Source organism: Nyctereutes procyonoides, unplaced genomic scaffold (assembly GCF_905146905.1).
Source record: "Nyctereutes procyonoides isolate TBG_1078 unplaced genomic scaffold, NYPRO_anot_genome, whole genome shotgun sequence".
In the NCBI taxonomy this organism is placed as follows: Eukaryota; Metazoa; Chordata; class Mammalia; order Carnivora; family Canidae; genus Nyctereutes; species Nyctereutes procyonoides.
In genome coordinates, this window is record NW_026575052.1 from 7,557,501 (window position 1) to 7,578,742 (window position 21,242).

The 21,242-nt window shown below is 35.8% G+C and overlaps 1 protein-coding gene across 11 annotated transcripts in view; it reads right to left on the minus strand.

Moving 5' to 3' along the window:
• Nucleotides 1-21,242, minus strand: part of EIF4G3 (eukaryotic translation initiation factor 4 gamma 3) — a 335,147-nt gene that overhangs the window by 143,166 nt on the left and 170,739 nt on the right. For 5 of the 11 annotated variants that reach the window (XM_055331203.1, XM_055331201.1, XM_055331198.1 and 2 more), the window contains 3 exons: nucleotides 14,453-14,548; nucleotides 12,947-13,060; nucleotides 9,445-9,477 (listed from right to left, as the gene is read on the minus strand). In XM_055331203.1, coding sequence (XP_055187178.1) covers nucleotides 9,445-9,477; nucleotides 12,947-13,060; nucleotides 14,453-14,548 — 243 coding nt within the window. The remainder of the gene's footprint in view (nucleotides 1-9,444; nucleotides 9,478-12,946; nucleotides 13,061-14,452; nucleotides 14,549-21,242) is intronic. The other 6 variants (XM_055331207.1, XM_055331206.1, XM_055331205.1 and 3 more) reach the window with 3 other exon arrangements.

Here is a 21,242-nt window from a genome sequence, read left to right on the forward strand (position 1 = left end):
GAATGGAGTGGATGGGGGAACCAGATGGGGAAGGCCATAGAGAGTAGTTGATGGAGATGAAAAGAAGACACAAGAAGCAAAGTTGCTAACACAGGAACCTGAGCAGAGCCATACACAGCAAGAGGGTCATAGTTTTTTCCATTGGCACAGTTTTGGTAACAGACACAAGAATTTCTGTTGGCTGCAACCAAGAACACTGAACTAGTAAACCTTCCACCCTACACTTCACTTCTCATAAGTACACAGCAGATAGAATCTATTATTCATCAACCTATTATTCATATGAGCTGTAAACACATTTCATGAATGAACTTAAACATTTTTATAACTTGGTTAATATGGCAGGAGCCACAAAACTCTTACAGGCCTCAAGGAGAGGATAGTCATTCATCTGCTCAACTTCATGAGCATTACTCCATGCTGGAAGCAGTGGACAGAAATCTTACTCCTGTAAGATACTTTTCCACCAACTCTAGAGGGCAGCCAAGACAAGGAGAGTATCAAACACAAGTAAAGATCCACTGTATTTATATTATCATTAAATTTTGTCAGAGTACTTACTGACTGAATAGATATGGTTTTATTAACTTGTGTAGAGCAGGAAAAGCATATATGGGCAAAGTTTCCCCACAAGTCTAACAGTTTACTATATGTGAGTCCTATTCCTGACAATGGTTTCCAAATCCTCCACCAGGGTTTTTAACTCCTGTTGAGAATACAGTTTATTCAAGAAGGATTCAGAAGCCTGTTTTCTTCAGTTGTTTTGAAAGAAAAACAAGTGTTTCTGATGATACGGCTTATATTAATAAACACCTGAATCCAGGAAAATACCAAATTTATGGTTACATGGACATGCAATTTTTTTTAAAAAAACTAAGACTTCAGCTTTGAAGCAATGAAGAAAAGTGTATTCATATATGTACATTAAATAATACTGAAGATTTATACAGCACTTACTAGCTACCAGGTACTGCTCTAATCATTTTACATATATGCTAAATTATTCTCACAACAAACCTCTAAGGTGGGTAGTATTATTAACACCCCCATTAGATATATGGGGGAATTGAGGGACAGAGAGACTAAGTAATTTACTAAAGGTCTCCCATCTGTAATTTAAACACAGTCATGTTTAGGTCTTTAACTTTAACTGTGACACACTCTACTTTTCATAAAACGGAATACTCCTTGTATTTTCAAACAATTGTTGCCAATAAGAAGAAATGTTTTCTAAGGCTGAAGGGATATGGTGAGATCTTTATCCAACTACACTAATGAGTGGCATATCCCTCAATTATAGCTGATTCCTAGTAAGAAAAATGTTCCATCAATTACTTTATAGAATCCATGATTATTATTAAGGAAAATAAATTTCTAATACTTGCAAGACTGTAATTCTTTACCTCCCTTAAAGTAACTGAAACCTGTTCCTATGCTTCACATCCTTGGAACAACATTTACATCCTAGGTACAACAGAACTACTATTACTTGAACTCACTTTAGTAAGATTTTTATAGGGACAGGCTCTCTGGAGCTTATTTTTCCCCTTTAGAAGTTCCCTCCTTCTCCCCAACCCCTCCTCCTCCTTTTCTCTCTCTCTCTCTCTCTCTCTCTCTCTCTCTCTCTCTCTCTCTCTCACACACACACACACACACACACACACACACAATAAATACACAAGATTCTAATATATAGGGCTAGAAAAGGTGTAATGGCTGGAAAGGCAAAGAAATAAAAAGAAATGGATTCTCTTTTTTGTATTCTCTCTTAACCATTCAATTGTGAATTTAGCATTAGATTTAATAATGATGCAGGAAATTAAAAATCCGTGGGTAGGCATGGCAGCAAACTACAGGTTATTAAAAAGAACATATGAATGTGAATGAGCCTTCCCAAACTGTTTGCAATGCTTCTGAATTCCTTTTTCCTGATCAAACTCTCCTGGATACTGGATGTAAGGACAGTACAGGCCGTTTAGTCTAACCACATATCTACAGTTTAAATCTCTTATTTGACATGCCCTTTGGGTTACGACACTTGAACAACTGAAGGTACAAATTCCAGTATATTATTAAATGGAGTTCTGACTTTCCTTCTACTGGCTCCAAATTTTTCTCTTTGCATCACCTTCCCTTTGGTCCAATAAATAGTCCTAAAATCACATCAAAGTCAAATCCTTCTTCTACAGAAGTGACAGATCTCTAAGTTATGTGAAGACAGCCATCACTGCCAACTTTTATACCAAGGTCTTTTTTTTGTTCTAAGCCAATCACTACCCTCCATGCCCTGTCCCTCCAACCAAGATTTTGAATTCCCTCTTCAGCTTTCTCTCAGTATGGTCCCACAGTTCAGTTTCACTAAAGAGAGAACCAAACACAAACATCCAGATGGTGTCTGCCCAGAATGTACCTGGACTCACTCAATAAATTTATCTGTGCAAAATGAAAGAGCAACATCTCTCTCTTACTCTGGCTGACTACATTTCCATTAATAAAACCAAGAATAACAGAGGCTCTTTTGTCAACCACATTTTACTACTGACTGGTGGCTGAGTTACAATCTTGTAAAACCCTTAAGTCTTCTTTATATACAACCAGGCAATAAGTCATGCTCTTCACTTTTGTATGTACTCTTAGAGTTATGTAATCAGGTTCAGATAGGGAATCTTGTATGTTATTCCTTTGAAAATATATCTAACAAAAAAGAAAAAAGAAAACATATCTAGCTAATTTAAACCCATCATTTCAGACTGTACAGATACTTCTGGATTCAAATGTATCATACAATGTCAAAACTGTATAACCATCAGCAAATTTGACAGGGATGTCACTAACCCAAGTGTCACTGATGAAAAATGTTGAAAAGGCTAGGTAGAGAAGGGAGGAATCATGTATAAGAGAAGTATCATTTCCAATCTTGATTTCAATTTGTTTTAAGTCTTTTATCTTTCAATGGTCCACTAGCATGCCAGGGGAATGGCAAGGGAAAGCATCAGCCCTCATTTGAGGTGGTACTTTGGGCAGCTTTCCCAAAGGGCTAGGGTACATTTAAAACAGAAGCTGAATTTAAAGTACTCATGATAGCTGACTTTCACTAAAACATTCTAGAAACCAGAAGGAAAATGTTGCATTTTAGAAAATCCTTCTAAAGATGTGATAATTATGCCACTACCTAAAGTTTCCTGGCTAATAGCATTAGTAATAAATGCTTTTTGAAGACGTTGGTAATTATATCACTTCTCATGACTTCACTCTTTCAAAAATCATCAAAAGACAGTTATCTCTAAGAAAAAAAATTTAATTAGACATTCCGTGAAAACTACCTATTCATTTTCAGCATTTGAAAAATCATATTCAATCACATTAGTTCTTCCTATGTGGAAAAAAAACCGACTAAATATTTATTAATTTGCAAAATAATAAAAACTATATCAAAGTATGTTTCTGATATCCCTACCTTTCTGCAATACACAGTTCAGACTACTAGAGGAACAGTAAAGACTTGCAATTATGAATTTTTTAGGTTAATATCTTCAAAAATTCTAGAGTACTCAAGAAAAATAACAGTGCTATAATTTTCTCACAAGTTATAAAGGGACAAGCAGTGAAAAGTCCACATAACGGAATACCACTCAATTACCAACCAGATATTCTGCTGCTTACAACAATTTACAATGAAGGCTATTATGTTCTAGGTTCTTTCTGTTCTTTCCTGGCACGTGGCCAGTATCACATAATTTGTTTCCTTAAGAATTAGAAGATGTAAGCCCCAGAGCGGAGTGTCCAACAGTCACTAGCCATATTTGATTATTTAAATTAAAATTAATTTAATCTTCAGTTGGATTGCACATTTCAAGTGGTCAATAGCCACATGTGGCTAGTAGCTACTATAGTGAATAGGGCAGACACGGAACATCACCACCACACAGAACATTCTATCAGACAGTAATGCTATGGAGGATTTTGTCAGATTGGAAAAAAAAAAAAAAAAACGTAAAAACTGTTCAGGAACAGTCTGATTATGATGTAGACTCTGAGAAATAGGCAACCTTGTTAGAATACTTCACTCATAGGTAAAAATAGCTCAAAAAGGGGGGAAAGACAGGCTGTGTCACTGCTAAGGAAAACTGACATTCACCAAGAACCTATTATGTGCCAGGGATTGTGAAGGCAGGTACTCTCTGATCCTCACAACACCATTAGGGAACAGGTGCTGTATTGCAACACTTTAATATTTTATCATTTATGAGCATATTTTATCCATTTCTCAGATAAAAAACCTGAGGCTCAAAGTTAGTCTGTAGTAAAGCTAAGATTCCCAGTTAAGCTGACTCCCAATCTGTGTTTATTATCTCTGCTGTAACTCTATGAGACTTTGGTGAATAAGGTACCAGATAAAACTGCCCATGATGACTGACTTACATTAAGCTCTGAAAAATCAAATGACGGTCATAAGAGTGCATAAATGCTTTACAGATTTCCAAGTAATATCCACTAGACTCTGATATGCGAGGTCTGGCCCCAGAGGCAAGCCCTAAGCCTTCATTTATTTTACTTTCCAAATCTAAGAAACTGCCTAGAGCAATACAAATATTTCTCTACTAGAAACTAAGACTTCAAATGTAACAGTACAACTTTGAGTGCAAAAACTTTTAAGGGTCATAATGGGGGAAAAAATCAACATAAGGCAGCTGTTTTCTTTTAATTTTAGCAAAAAGAAGGAAACTACAACAGGAAAACAAGCAGTTTCAATGCTGCTTGCCACCAGGTAACATATTCCTTGCTGTGAAATATTATTAAGCTTTACAAAACTTTTGTTTACACTAAATCAAATTGTTTTGAATGTGGCATATTCTTCAACACTTGTGAATAGTAACTGAACTAAAATCATGTATCAACACACTGCAAAAATGTTTTTGTTTTATGAACACTTTTCAATACCAATTCCCTGGTCTTTCTCAAAATGCAAAGACTATACAGCTATAGTATTTAACCAACACTTGATCTCTGTTATGAAACCCCAAAGTGAAATAAGGACAGGAACACAAGTAACTTTAAACCACAACTACACAAATTTCAACTACTAAACATGAAATTACTAACACAAGCCAGAATCTACATTATACTAAGTGACTTGTTTTTACTTATGAGTGTACGTTCTGTTCTTTCAGTTTCTAATTACCTTGGGATTTTCAAACATCGGAGTAAAAATAGTTGACATATTTCTAAAGTCAAAGGTGTCTGCATATAAAATTACTTAGTGCTTCTTCTTTTACCTTTGAAGAAAACTTTTATTCTAATCTGAAGCTTCCTTCAAGTTCCAAAATGCAAAAGGACATTCTAATCAATTAATGTGAAGAATCTCTGCAAAAGTCAAAAACTAATGGTACTAGAAGAAGACAAGGCTGACATAATTCTAACTGGAGCATGGTATCCCTGACTGGAGGGACTCAATAAGAGCTCTGGCTGGCCACACAGAAAGATATTCTAAATAAAAGTAGTTCCAAGTAATAATTCTATAACAGTTTCTTGGTGCTATTAAACTAAAAAATACTACTATCTAAAATCTTTCTTACTTCATTTCAATTCAGTAAACTTCATTTTACAAAGAAAAAATATATGTTCTAGATTACTAAACTGGACAACTGTGTTTTCATTTCACAAGCAATTAACTTATCTAAATAACAGTATTTTTTTCCTTTGTAATGTTGTTATAGGAGGAACTATTAGTAAGCATTCACAAAAAGCTATGTATTTACTGTTGAATTTTAGAAACAACAATCATAAGAAACATCACCCAGCATCAAATTGTTATGTTAAAAAAAAAAATCAAAGCATAAAAGGATATATGATCAGCAAGGCAGCCACTGATGAACAATGCAATAAAGGAGAAATGAGAGATCTATTGACTAAGTCTAACTATTCAAAGCTAATTCTAACCCTTGATTTAATTCTTTCTGGCCAAAGAAAACAACTACAGATGATAAAACCATTTGTGCCTTCAATTCACAACAAACCAAAAATAACCTAGGACATCAAATGTTTTTCCCCTTTAAAAACGTATTCTTGGGGGAACCCTGGGTGGCGCAGCGGTTTAGCGCCTGCCTTTGGCCCAGGGCGCGATCCTGGAGACCCGGGATCGAATCCCACGTCAGGCTCCCGGTGCATGGAGCCTGCTTCTCCCTCTGCCTGTGTCTCTGCCTCCCTCTCTCTCTCTGTGACTATCATAAATAAAAATTAAAAAATAAATAAAGTTTAAAAAAAAACGTATTCTTGGTATACCATTCAATGTTTTTTTAATGTTTGCTCTCATTATACTAGTCTCTATCTACTATTTTGTTTTATAATACTGCTTTGTCTCAATGTCTCTATGAACCTCTACCTGACTTTTCTTTCTTTCTTTCTTTCTTTGAGAGAGAGAGAGAGAGAGATGGAGAGGAGCAAAAAAAACGGGAGAGAGTGAATCCCAAGCAGGCTCCATGCCCAGCCCAGAGCCCAACAAAGGGCTCCCCTCCCTCTCACAAGCCTGAAATCATGACCTGAGCCAAAATCAAGAGTCAGATGCTTAACTGACTGAGCCCCCCAGGTGCCCCTCTACATGACTTTAGATTTGAGAAGACTGTCTTAAATGCAGACTTCAATCAGTAATTTTCAAATAGGAAATAGTATCACCTCCATATTGGCTATCTGGAAATGTACGAAGGTGTTTTTTGTTTTTTTAATTGTCACTAGGGGAATTCTACTAGCATTTAGAGTCCTAAGGTTGCTAAATGAAGTGCAATTTACAGGGAAGTTTTTCATAACCCAAAATGACAATACCTATTCCATAGTGAAACAAATCAAATTGGTCTGTACATCCATGGATACAGAAGAGCAAACTCTTCCTAACAATTTGCTCTATACCATGCCACTGCTTCTTCAGCTAGCTCCTGCTCAGCAGTGCCACTTCAACCCCTAACCCCTCCCTCCTCTAGTTCTCCACAGTAACGAATTACTGCTGCTGCCTCAACCAAAGTTATAGGTTTCCTTACTCACTTAATTCTCTCTGGTGTAATGAAAAAATTTTAACTGCTATTTAGAAAGGAGGAATGCCAGAGTAAATAGTAGCCAGCTACCTGAAGTTTTTATATCCAAAAACAATGCTCTGGATTTATGCTGCATTTCAAGAACTAGTGTCAAAAAGTAATTATTTCCTTGCTAATACAGAAGTAGTTAAGTATATACACATATGTAGTTTTTTTTTAAGATTTTATTTATTTATTCATGAGAGACGGGGGGGGGGGGGGCAGAGACATAGGCAGAGGGAGAAGCAGGCTCCATGTAGGAAGCCTGATGTGGGACTCAATCCTGGGACTCCAGGATTACGCCCTGAGCCGAAGGCACATGCTTAACCGTTGAGCCACCAAGGAGTCCCCGTATGTAGTTTTTTTATGGTTGAAACATACCATAATTTCACAAGCATCATCCCATAGCTAAATAAAGGACCCGTCTGCCAATACTTTCTTAAGTCATATTACACAGGAAAAATTATTTCAGAATTGAAATCAACCTTTTCTCACAAAGACCCCTTTAAGTTTTCCTTTGTTTTTGGAATTTAAAGAAAAATAAAGTGTATCACAAACCTTTAGGCTCAGAAGAAAATTCTGAAAACAAACTTTCCTAAAAAAGGCTATTTATAAAAGGTTTAAGTACAACATCCTTATTTGAGAACCACTGCGACTGAATAGAAATTATAGAAACATTTAGCCTTATATGAAGGAGCTCAGATACTGTTTTTCTTAATCACTAGTTTCTTTCTACTCCGCTTCTAGAGCAGAGTTTCTCTGCTCCCAGGTTTCTCTGTTAGGACTATCTCTCTGGCTTGATTCCTAACTAAAATAAGCCTTACCTATATGACCCTTGACTAAATATTTTTAAAAATTTATAGTCAATCTTTTTACCTAAAGGCTTATCTTCTTTTTAATTATTAGTAATCTTGTCCCATAGATTAGTACTATGTGCCAAACACTGTTAAACATTTCCTTTCAATTACCTCGTTTACTCTTCATATCAGTCCTAAGATGGGTACTAATACTGTCCCCATTTTACAGATGAGGAAACTGAGGCTGAGCCCAGTGAGTAACTTGCCTAAAATCACTCAGTTAATAAGGAAGAGTCAAACCTAGGTCTAGTTGACACCAAACCACAAGCTCTTAAAGTACTTTAACAACACTATCTGTTGATACTAAAAAAGTATGCAAATTTTGTTTCTTCGCCTAATCCAAAGAACTGCCCTCCATTTCATAAAAGCACATCTGAGTTCTGCAAAGTGTCTTTAGCAGAATTTGCTTGGCTTTTATACCGTCTAAATTGAAAAGACTTTAAGAAATAGAGCCTTGTATTAAACCAATGGTAGACAATGAAATTCTGCAATTAAACCATCTCCATTTACTCAATAAGAATTCTAACTATGATAACCACAGGTTAAACAATGGGTAACATTTCTCTCATTTTATCAAACCATACTAGATTGCATGATAGTATAAAAAATAGCTACTACTTATTGACTGCTTACTTTATGTCAGATGCCTAAAGAATCTCATCTCTAATATAGAGGGTATTTATCCCCACTTTACAAGGGAACTGGAGTTGAGAAAAAGATCTGCTTAACCTAATTGGTTACACAGTAAAGCTGGTAATATGAACCAGATCTGTAAGGCCTAGGCCCTTTCTACTGTGGCAGGAGAAAATGTCTTACGACACTCTCTAAAAAGCTATTTGAAGGGAAAAACCCTGCAGGACTTTTCTTTCTCCCAAACCACCTCTTCTACTATATTCCTGCTAAATAAATTAGTGTCAGCATATACACTTTCAAATTTTAATTTAATCAGTCACTTCATTTAAAAAGAACAGGCTACAAATATTAAAATTAAATAAGGTATTTATTTTCTATGTATCTTGAGAATAATTCTATGCAGCAAATGAGTATGTATTACTGTTAATTTGATACTAGATCTAAGTTAGTAAACGAGATTAAGTGGTTTTAGAAATACTAATGCTGTTTTATACACATCAATACAAGTTACATCAGAATGTTAACAGAAAACCCTTAGAATGTTGCCTATTCCAGTTAAATTAAAACAATAGAGATATCCACAAAATCTGTGAGAGCTTACTATATCTAAAATTTTTCAGGGTTCTCTAAATTCAGAGCAATTATTTTTGGGGGTAAAAACCACTCTATTATTTTTAAATTGTGCCATGAACAGAAGGGATAGGGTTTGTTAATAACAAAACGCTGTGAAATTAGTGAAGGACAAAAGAACAGAATCACAGGAGACTATGGCTACTCTTGCAGAGCACAGTTTGGGCAGTTCCCTGGAATGGCAGCATTCTAAGGGTCAGAAGCTACTAAAGCCCCCACCTATTGTTAAGGGTGATAGTGAAGGGGCAAGAGTACAGTACCTGGTGATGGGCAGGTCGAGGCCCCGCTGCAAACTGAGAAAAGGAGGGAAAACAAATACAAAAGGAAAGGCACAAAGAGTCAGAAACACCACAACAAAAACCAAATGTCACACAATATGCCAAAAGAAAAAAACCCACAAGAAAAAAAAAAAACCACAAACAGTCAAAGCTTTGCTGCAGGACAGTGACAGACAGGTACTAAGATTCAACAGGTTAACACCACTACCAGGTATAGTTTGCCATTTATCAGCTGGGAGAGAAACAGCTAAGCTGTTAGGCACATAAGGGTACCTCTCTGATAGGAATATTTAAATAAATAAATAAATAAATAAATAAATAAATAAATAAATAAATAAATAAATCAAAAGGAGGTTTGAAATACTAAGTGGTTATATTAAGACAAACAGGAAAAGGTCAAGGGTGCTTATGCAATTGATATAGCTGGAGAAAATGAGAAAAGTTTTTATATTACAAGAAATAGGAAGTAATTAAAATGTCCCACAGGAAATAAAAAATGTTAACAGGACTGATTTCAAATTTACTTAAGTTTAATGGGGTATCTCACACATGAAATGGAAATTTCAGTATCTTCCTTTATTTCTTAAAGAATAAAATTTCATTTATATATCTATAAATATACAGGCATATTTATAATATATAAACATGTATTTAAATATATATAAGTATATATTTAAATAGAATTAACTAGTAAAGTATAATATTAGCATACTAAAGCAAATAGCTGGTAATGAACATCACTCTCTAACATGATTAATCAAAGTGGTACTATTATAAGCTTAAGAAGAAAAAAGAGTGAAAGAACTCAAATTTCTATACACAACAGCACAACACTGTCCATATGTACCTAATGCTATCTGATAAGGATAATAAAAACAACAGAAAATATATAAATCCTTAGCCCAATACAGTGTTTGAAATCAGGTAATACATACTCCAACTCTCCCTTTCCCTAACTTACAATGAAAAAGCTTTCTACCAACAAAATTTTTAAAATACTAAACCTCTAAGATCACCTAATTCTTCATCACTTCCAATGTGATTTCACTAAAAAGGACAGAGAAAAACTATTTGGGACATAGTGTCATGTACTGGCTACTAATTAACTATCAAAATGTTAACCACCCTCTTTTAATAGTGAAAAGAAAATATTTACAAAGCAGTAGTAAACACAAACCACACAGGGCATTAACATAACACGTTTAAGAAACTAAAATATGTCTTCAGTTGTTTGATTTGCTAGAGACCCTTCTGTCAACTCACACTACAGGTGAATCAGACTGAAGATTAACTAAGAAACAATCCCTCACACTCAGAATTTCTGAGTTACATGCAAGAGATGTGGAATTATTTCCCCAACTGCCATTATTTCATATAAATAATTTTCAACAAACTGCAGTGGAGCCATACCATAAGATAGGAGTTTTCTGCTGAAGACTGCTTTATTAAGAATTCATCTTAGAAGCTAAAGTATTACCTATTTTTCAAGTAATGAAATGTGTCTTAAAAACAATTCAAAGTTATTCAGCATAACTGAATGTGATTACAGTGTGTTAGGTCAGCCATTTTATTTGCTAACTATTGTAAAAGAGATTTTCAGAATGATGATAAGGACAGCTATACTTCTTGCAAAATATTTTCTCTTCATAGAAACTGAGGTATTATATTTTCAGTTTTCCAATTATGAAAAGAAAACAGATCATACCTCTACCATGGACATCAAGTTTCAAGAATAGGCAATATCACCCATGTGGTATGAAAGTAGGGGGTGGAAGTGAGATGTCTCTTCATGACACTTTTGAAGAAAATGGGAGAGAAGGGCCATGTTAAAAAATTAACCTGAATATAGCAGTACCTGTCTTATCACTGTTCCACAGAAAGGTGCCATTTCTAAGGCTCTAAAATAAAAGTTGCAACTTCATATACTTGGAAGGTTCCAGTCAAAAGAGAACTTTCTATGAGCAAGAGGAGTACCTTATAAAGTTACACATATATTATACAACAACAACAACAACAACACAAGTTAGTGGGAAAGTACCCTAGTCTATTTTGCACTAGTCACCATTGGCTATTGAGCTTTCCACTTGGAATGACAACAATCTTAATCCTAGGGTAACTGTAAGCAACAGAACAAACTGTAGTCGCTGCTGGCTCATATTAAAAATAGAAATTTCTCATTTCTTTTTTTTTTTTTTTATTAAGGGGTCTTTAAGATGGTGAGGACTGTAGGTATTAAGGAAAGCAGCCTTCTGTGAACTTGAATCGAATGTTAATGCCACCCACCCACCAACCCACTCACTCTTCTGTGCAGTTGGCAACAGGGCATGGCCAACATAACACTGATGTATCTTTGGTACTCAGCACCACAAAATATAACTAGTAGATACAGGTTACTACAAAATCCAAACTGTTCTCCCTCTTCCAATTAGGCATTTAATAGCTATTTTGGAGGCTATTTAAAAATAAACTATTGTTTAAAGAGTTCCAGTACAACCAGAAAATGGAATAGAGAGGTAGCTAGCTAATCAGTACCTTTTTGCTTTTAAACAAGATTTTCAATAATGTGACTTTAAGTAAGATACTATACATCAAGTAGAAATATGGACACAAAGATAACCTGAAAGAGGGAGGGGGAACACTTGAAGCCACTTGGATTGCAAAGGCAGCTGTCCAGGGAAGAACAGAATAGCCTAAACTGTGCAATTGCCAATGGCCCATTAATGCAGAAATAGAATGGAGTAAAGCTTTAGCTGCTCTACAAGCCATGGGAAGGGTCCCTTCCTTAGTGCAACAGCTTACCTCCCCTCACCAGTTGGGATAGCTGTGGGATGGATGAGACTAGACTATGGCAACTTGGGATGTAAAAGAAAATGCAATCCTGTCAAATTTCATATCCCAACTTCACCCTCCCAGCACCAACACAAATGAAATAAAGAAAACTTGACCCAAAACAACAAGCAAGAGTAGTCCAGGGTTTGCTAGTCTTGCACTTGTTTTGGGATATGTAATGGAATGTTATGTGTGTGGTTTTTAGTAATGGGGGTGGTAATGGTCACTAGCAGAGCAGATGGCAAAAATTGCATAGAGGATAGTATCTGAAGAGTTTATGACCACAGAAAAATGGCTGACAACTACAGACAATTTCCTCTTTGATATTCAATTATAAAATGGAAAGAGGGAAAAAGAGCCTTAAAATTTATCTTTTAAAATCAAATTTTCTGAAAGGGATATCCCTCTTCAAGTTTAAAATAAAGAAAAATCTAAGCCCCAAATTACTCCTGTCTAATTCCCAATCAAGAGGACCCACCCAATTTGTTATTCTTTTCCCACTATGCGTGGCAGAAACTGCCATGCTAGCTTAGACTTTCAGAGAAGAAGCAATCAAAGCATTTCTGTTCATCAGCCAATAAATGGATGTGGTCAAAAATAATGAGTGCCAGAGGCACCACTGCCTGCAAGAAGTACAGTTTGTTATATTGCTTACAATGCAGTATTTTATCCAGCCTCTTCCAGCCAAGGACCTGTAAACGGGAGTCTGTTCCAAAACCTTCCTCCTCTTCCAGTTGTCTGTGCAATGTATTGGCACTGTTCTGCTGGGCTGTCAAAAAAACTGGTTTAGAGATGCAGCTCTTCAGTCAGGTTTTGCGCCAGTTCTAACCATGTAAATTTCTTTTCTTTCAATAATTATAAAAGGGAGAAGGGGATGAAGAGGGCCATAGAATTCTTTGCAATAAGAGCTTACCATAATGTCCCATGTTTAATGACTAGAAGCAGGGCCTATCTAAATTAATCTGGTGAGATCTCAGGCCCACTCCAAGTAGTCAAGTATCCACATCCCCAAACCACTCTCAGAATACAACTTGCATCAGATATATCTTGTTGATCATTTCAGCAAAAAAAAAAAAAAAAAAAAGACAAGCAAACAAGCAACTAGGACCAAAGTCCCACCTCTTTAGAAAGGTTCTTCTACCCCCTGGGGAGAACAAAGATTCTAAGAGTAGGTATTGGAGAAGAGGGCAATAGGGAAAAGGAAGACAGGAAGAGGGTAAGAAAGAGATTACAATTTGGTGCAGTCCATGATCTCTAGTTCTTTGAGCAATCTTTAATACATTTCAACATTTTTCAGTTCATGCATAAAACCAAATGAAGAGGAGCTAATGCAATGAAAATACCCCTATACTACAGGCAAAAAAGCACGGGTGGGGAACCAAAAGAAGATACTTGTATTCTGAGGAAAACACAAAGCTGAGACACAAGTAGGAATGTGAGATACAATGTGAGATGTTACAGAAGCACTTTCTGGCAAAAACTAGTCATGCAGGGAAGGAAACGACGTTCTAAAGAATGGACAGCTGAAGCCACTAAATACTTTCGTAAAACAGAAGGATGAACCTTGAGTAAATTCTCAGTTTTGCAATATTTATTGCAATCCATGTAAAGGATGAGCAAAGAGGATGATAACATTTTAATCTGTATGACAATTTATTTACTATCTGAAAAAATGAATACACCATTGGTGTATTTCATGCATATGTCCAAACTATCAAATGGTTAGAACTGATCTAGTGACACCGATTCAGAAATCTTACTTCCCAAACCACTGAAATTTGAGAATCTAAATAATAAAATTTACTTTTAAAATCACTGTGCTTTACTCTCCTCCTGAATTTTGAACAGTACAACAAATTAAGAGCTGAAATGAACTTGAATGCAACCAGATTTTTTTTAAAAAAAATCATGCCACAGAAAAGTAAAAGAAGATAAAAAGCTCCATTTCTTCTTTTTTCAATAAATTTTAAGTATTACTATATTAAAAATCTGAAAATGCAATGCTAACCAATAATCATAAATAAATAAATAATCAATCAATCAATCAATCCTTGGGAAAAAATTTTCAAAAACAAGTAAAAATTTTAGCCAAAGGAATCTAAGCTACTAAAAACAAACTTAAATGGAAACCATTCTCTAGAACAAGCTTCTGCTTACTTACCGGAGAACGGGTCTGAGGTTGTGAATTCATTGTCTGAGGGGCTTGAGGGTATACCAACGTGGTTGGACCTGCATTCTGTCCAGAGGGATATGGGGTCTGTCAAAAGGAAAAAAATGGCAAGAACATTATCATATATTGAATATATATGGCATGGTAACTCGAAGTATTAAAAAGAAATTTATAGAAATATTTACTAGTGTGGTTCACAGCTCTACTTTTAAAAATTTATCTTTACTACTATATGCAGTAATTCAGAATCACAACAACATTTTTTAAAGGTTACCTTAAACCTCCTGATAAGGAGACATCTGCAAGCCAATAACCTAAGTACAATGATTTGATAACTGAAGTACAGAGAGCACTCACTGTCAATTCATCTATTTCTGAAACAGACAGAACATGCCACAAACAAAATCAAACATGGCTGAGAGAACTTGTGACTGTTGTGGTGAGCTTTCCAAAGTACCTACAAGCAAAGAAAACCATTGAGGAAGATGAAGATATCCCAGAGCCAGATTAGCAGTTCACTAGGTTAACCACTATACTATTGCTGTTCTCTTCCCCTGTTTACATTTTAATTCTTTTACGTGACAACTTTTTTTTACATAAAAATCTACAGTCAATAAGAACTTTATTTATCTATTTTTTTTCCAATAAGAACTTTAGATAAAACCATGGGATAAGTGGCATTATGTACTAACTTACCATAGGTTTTCTGAAAATAAGAGAATAAGTTTTTTTTTTTTTTTAAGATTTTATTTATTCATTCATGAGACACAGACAGGCAGAGACATAGGCAGAGACATAGGGAGAGGGAGAAGCAGGCTCCCTCTAGGGAGCTCTATTCGGGACTCGATCTGAGGACCCCAGGATCATGCTGTGAGCTGAAGGCAAACAATCACTGAGCCACCCAGATCTCCCAAAAGTATAAGCTTTTCATTATGAAGCCATGTTAAATACTAGAGACTAATAGTCTATATGCTACTGCTCCAGAAAAAATAAAAATAAAAAAGCAAAAAACTTGTAACATGTTTAAAATGAAATATTGGCAATAGCCATAGACACAGAATCAGAGGATCTGGCTTCAAATCCTAACAACTGCCACTTACCTGAGTAAGTAATTTATCTTGCCATGTATATAAAAAAAACCTAATCTACCTCATAAGGAAGGTGCTAAGATTAAATGAGGTAAAAATTAATTACCATACGATCGCCTTTTAATTACCACAGTGCTAATTTTACAAATGAAATCAAAGGTCAGAAAATTTGAGTGTTGGGCACCTGGGTGGCTTAGTTATAGTAGAGTGTCCAACTCTTGATTTTGGCTCAGGTTGTGATCTCATGGGTCAAGAAATTGAGTCTGCTTAGGATTCTCTCCCTCTACCCCCTTCAGCCACTCATGAGCTTTTCTTTCTCTCTCCCTCTCAAATAAATAAATGAATCTTTAAAAAAAAAAAAAAAAGAAAGAAAGAAAATTCAAGTATCTTACCCAAGGTAACTAAGTAAAAGGTATTTCTAGAAAATACTCCAATTTTGACTTAAAAGAAAATTCTACAACTTTTTGTCATCTGTTGACCATTTAGTGATAGTTCAGCTGGGATTAACAATTTAAAGCAAATGTCTGACGGGTGACTGGCTGGCTCGGTTGATGGAACATGTGACTTTTGATATTAGAGACATGAGTTCAAGCACCAAATCAGGGGCAGAGAGTACATTAAAAAAATAAATCTTTAGAGCGAATGTTTAAAAAGTTCATCAAAACTTTTTTTTTAATTCATGATAGAGAGAGAGAGAGAGACAGAGAGACAGAGAGAGAGAGAGAGACAAAGACGCAGGCAGAGGGAGAAGCAGGCTCCATTCCAGGAGCCCGATGCGGGACTCGATCCTGGGACTCCAGGACTGCGCCCCGGGCCAAAGGCAGGCGCTAAACCACTGAACCACCCAGGGATCCCCCATCAAAACTTTTAAACGATGAAAACAAAACAAAATTAATGGAAAAAAAAAAACAACTTCATACTGGACAGAGAGGATAATTTCCAATCTTTCAACATGATAACCTTATACTCATCTCTATAACCAACAATAAGGCTCCATATCAGGTTAATATTCCTTTTCACTGTAGGTGTACTAAATCTGGCCACAAACTGAAAATTCGGACAGCAAGTCTCTCACATCTATTAAACAGGTGATAACTGCTTCAAATACAACCCAAAAGTATTCACTGATTTCTCACCAAAGATAGTTTTTAAAAGTACTGTTTGAAACACGAAGTTTTCACAAGTATGTATTCACAAACTCAAACTCTGGAAGGCTGGATGGAGGTTGACTATTTCAACTTAAAGTTAACTTTCTAATTCAAGTTAACTGTTTCAACTTAAGTGAGGAAAATGGATTTCTTACCAACTCTGGCTGTAAAGTATTTCATCAAATTCGATTATGATATTTTGATATAGGTGTAAAATACAGCACTAATTTCAATCTTTATCAAATTAAACAAAGAGATCAAATGTTAAGAAAGTCCATTCTCCATGGTAAGGCTCATTGGTTTTAGGAAATCTTGACACTTTATTCTCAACATTTAGTGATGTTGGTTGAAGCGTAAGCTTCTGAATATCAAGATACTAAATACAACATTCAGATGTATAACTTCTAAAATCATACAGAAATGTTCTTTCTATCCTTCAAGAAGTTAGGTGACAATTGTGTCCTCCCACAGCTAGAGCACTACAGAAAGGAAAAGTAGATCATTTTTGTTTTCAGAGTTGATAGTAAATATATACACAATGGCCATATTTGACCTTATTTAAATTTTTCACTAATATTTTCAACACTGAAGCCATATAAAGGCAACATGTCTACAATTAACTGGGGGGAAAAAAGGGCACATGAATTACCATTCAAGCACAAGTCCTTTCATTAGGTAATAGCACTATTCCTGGCAACACATACAGCTGGTTCTCTGTCAATACTGGCACCACATCATTGCTCTTAAAATGATTACTAACAGAAGAATTTCTTTTCCTTCAGCTTGGAGTTACTATTTTAAACAGATCAAAAATAATCAAATACTACTTCTACTCAAATTATATTGATGCCAAGAGTGGACTCACATTCTACAAGAGCAGTTTCATCTAAACACAAAGCATAATATCTGATGAAAGCTGCACACAGAAGTGATTTTACTTGCACAACGTATGCCATTGTGCCATTAGCGATACAGGATTTCAATAGAAGCACTGATAAAGGAATTTTGACCATAGCTAACTTAGCTTTCTCTCAGAGGATCATCCCACTCTTTGTGGCTGGTTTTAGAAATTTCTTAGAGATGATATAACTTGTACCTGTTGATGCTACAAAGAGTACAATTGTGAAAGATGCATCTAGGTTTTTTTCTCTCCTCTCCACATGCAATGACATGATTTATGAAGTTTATTAAGTCATTCTGGAATAACTTGCTTAATATACTACCATACTTGATGAAAAATACTACAAGTATTTGAACAGGAATATTCTACAGACATGTTTCATAATATCAAATAAATAGAGAACTAGGGACAAATCAAGAAAGTATCATTTCAGTAGCCATCAGAGGCTTTTTTTTTTAAGATTTTATTTATTTACTCATGAGAGACAGACAGAGAGAGAGAGAGAGAGAGAGAGAGAGGCAGAGACACAGGCAGAGGGAGAAACAGGCACCATGCAGGGAGCCCAACGATGGACTCGATCCCAGGTCCCCAGGATCACGCCCTGGGCTGAAGGCGGCACTAAACCGCTGAGCCACCCGGGCTGCCCAAGTCATCAGAGGTTTTGTTTGCACTTTCTCAAAGATATTACAAAGACTTACTTATCAAAGTATATGTATATACATGAATTATTATTTAAACTGCCAAGTTTATAAGCGTTACAGACTTGCATTCTCATTTTTTATGTTTCAGTGAAACTTCCTTTTGGAAGTCACTGAGCCCTTTTAATCTACTTGGAGAAATAAGAACACAAGAGTAACAACCAAAACTAGCAAATGGTGTTAATTGACAAACTGTTAGCAGAATGCCAATAAAGATAAGCCAACGAAAACAGTATCTTTGATGCAGACATAACCTTTAAGTCCAAAATAACTATTTAAGAAACAGTGATTGGGGGGCACCTGAGTGGTTCAGGTAGTGATCCGGGGGTCCTGGGATCAAATCCCACATTGGGCTCCCCACAGGGAACCTGCCTCTCTCTCTGCCTATGTCTCTGCCTCTGTGTGTCTCTCATGAATAAATAAATAAAATCTAAAAAAAAGAAAAAGAAAGAAAGAGTGATTTGGGTAATTAAAGATAAAAATTTGAGGGTAAGTTCCATTATAAGACAGAATTCACTAACATAGCATCTTAGGTCCAGATATGATGGCTTTTAAAAACTATGAATATAAAAAATATGAATATATGAAGAAAAACAATAAGGATTTCCAATTTTTACAATATAATACAATGGACTCAGGCCAACAAAAGTAATTTTAACAGGGGGTGCCTGGATGGTTCAGTTGATTAAGCATCTAACTCTTGATTTCGGCTCAGGTCATGATCTCAGGGTCCTGGGATCAAGCCCTGTGTTGGGCTCTGTGCTCAGCAGGAATCTGCTGGAGAATCTCTCCATTTCTCTCTCTCCTTGCTCACTCTCTTTAAAACAGATAAACAAATCTTTTTTAAAAAATTATAATAAAACATTTACATCTCTTACCATGTTTTTAGGCACTATTCTAAAGCATTTCACTTTTAACTTAGAAATGAAAGGTTATCTTATTTCTTCTAAGATTCTTTCTTCACCTGAAAAAAATATTGCCATAATTACTAAATTCAATATTGTGGGGGATCTCTGGGTGGCTCAGTGGTTTAGCGCCTGCCTTTGGCCCAGGGCATGATCCTGGAGTCCCAGGATCGAGTCCTGCATTGGGCTCCCCACATGGAGCTGCTTCCCCCTCTGCCTGTGTCTTTGCCTCTCTCTCTCTCTCTCTGTCTCTCTGTATGTCTCTCATGAATAAATAAATAAAATCTTAAAGAAAAAAGTTCAAAGTGTTAAAAAATACATATATATAAAATTTACTAAATTCAATATTGTGAACCTGTGTGCATGCACATGCAAATCTGAATGAAAAATTATGTTGCAGGGCACCTAGGTGTGGCATAGTTGGTTGGGAGATCAACTCTTGGTTTTGGCTCAGGTTGTGATCTCAGAGTCATGGGAACAAACCCCATGTGGGGCTCCATGCTCAGCATGGAGTTGGCTTAAGATTCTCTCTCTCCTTCTCCCTCTGCCATTCCCATGCTTGCTCTCTCTCAAATAATTATAAAGAAAAAAGAAAAAAATTAAGTTGCCACAACTTTACGAAGGGCTGATAGATAATACCTACCAAATTTCATTTAAAAACAATTTTTAGGGCAGCCCGGGTGGCTCAGTGGTTTAGCGCTGCCTTCAGCCCAGGGTGTGACCCTGGAGACCCTGGATCGAGTCCCACATTAGGCTCCCTGCATGAAGCCTGCTTTCTCCCTCTGCCTGTGTCTCTGCCTCTCTCTGTGTCTCTCATGAATAAATAAATATAATCTTTTAAAAATTAAATCAAATCAATAATATTTACTGAAATCTAACACAAAGAGAATATCGACAGCTGTGGCCTACGTACATAAATGAGGCTGAGGATTTATGGTTATGGGTTTTTTTTTAACCTTCAAGAATTTCACAGGGCGCCTGGGTGGTTCAGTGGGTTAAGCATCTGCCTTGGGCTCAGATCATGATCCCAGGCTCCTGGGATGAAGTTCTGCATTGGGCTCCCTGCTCAGCAGGGAGTCTGCTTCTTTTTTTCCCTCTCCCCTCCCACTACTTGTGCTCTCTTTCTCAAATGAGTAAAATCAAGAGAAAAAAAAAAACTTCACAATTTAACCAATAAAAGATAGATATAGATGAAAGAATTATTTACTCAGCCATAGACTATAATATTTTCAGTCATTAAAAAAATACAGAGGAATGCGTAATGGTATATAATGAATGGTACTGAGAAAGAATGTTGGAAAAAAGCACACGTACATACAGAAGGTATGGGTAGCATTTCAAGTCAGTAAGAGAATACACAGAATTACTTGATAAAATATATTAGGATGACTGGAGAGTAATTTTGGGTGAAAGGTGAATATACACCCTCAACTCATGGTACCAAAAAACTGCATGTTGATTAAAAATGTTGGAATACAGAATATTAAACTGTAAAGGTGCTACAGGCAAATCTTTTTCTATCATTCAGAGCTGGGAATACCTTTTAAATCTAAATAAAAGACTACAGATACAGCAATAATTTTTAAAACAGATTATTATTAATTTATAAAAGTTCTTAACTGTTTTAAATTTTTTCTTTATAAGTATATGCATGTACATATACATGTGTTCCTTCATGATTATTACTAGCTATTATAGTGAGAAACTCTTCTACCACATAAGCAAATGTTTGACACTTTAATCTGGACACAAAAGGCAAATATAATACCTTAAAGTAAAGTCTAGACCAGCACTCTGACTATGCTGGTACCCACAATGCTTTCAAGCACCTCAACCTCTTGAGAACTATCTTCTTGAGTGCTACACAACCATTGTAAATAGAAATTTCTGCAATTGCTGTAAATTTTCTCTACCTAAAATGTCCAAAATGGCAGGATTTAGCCACATGGAACTATTGAATAGTTGAAATCTAACTAATGCAACTGAAAACATGAATCTGTTATTTTATTTAAATGAATTTATTAAATTAAAATATTTTAGG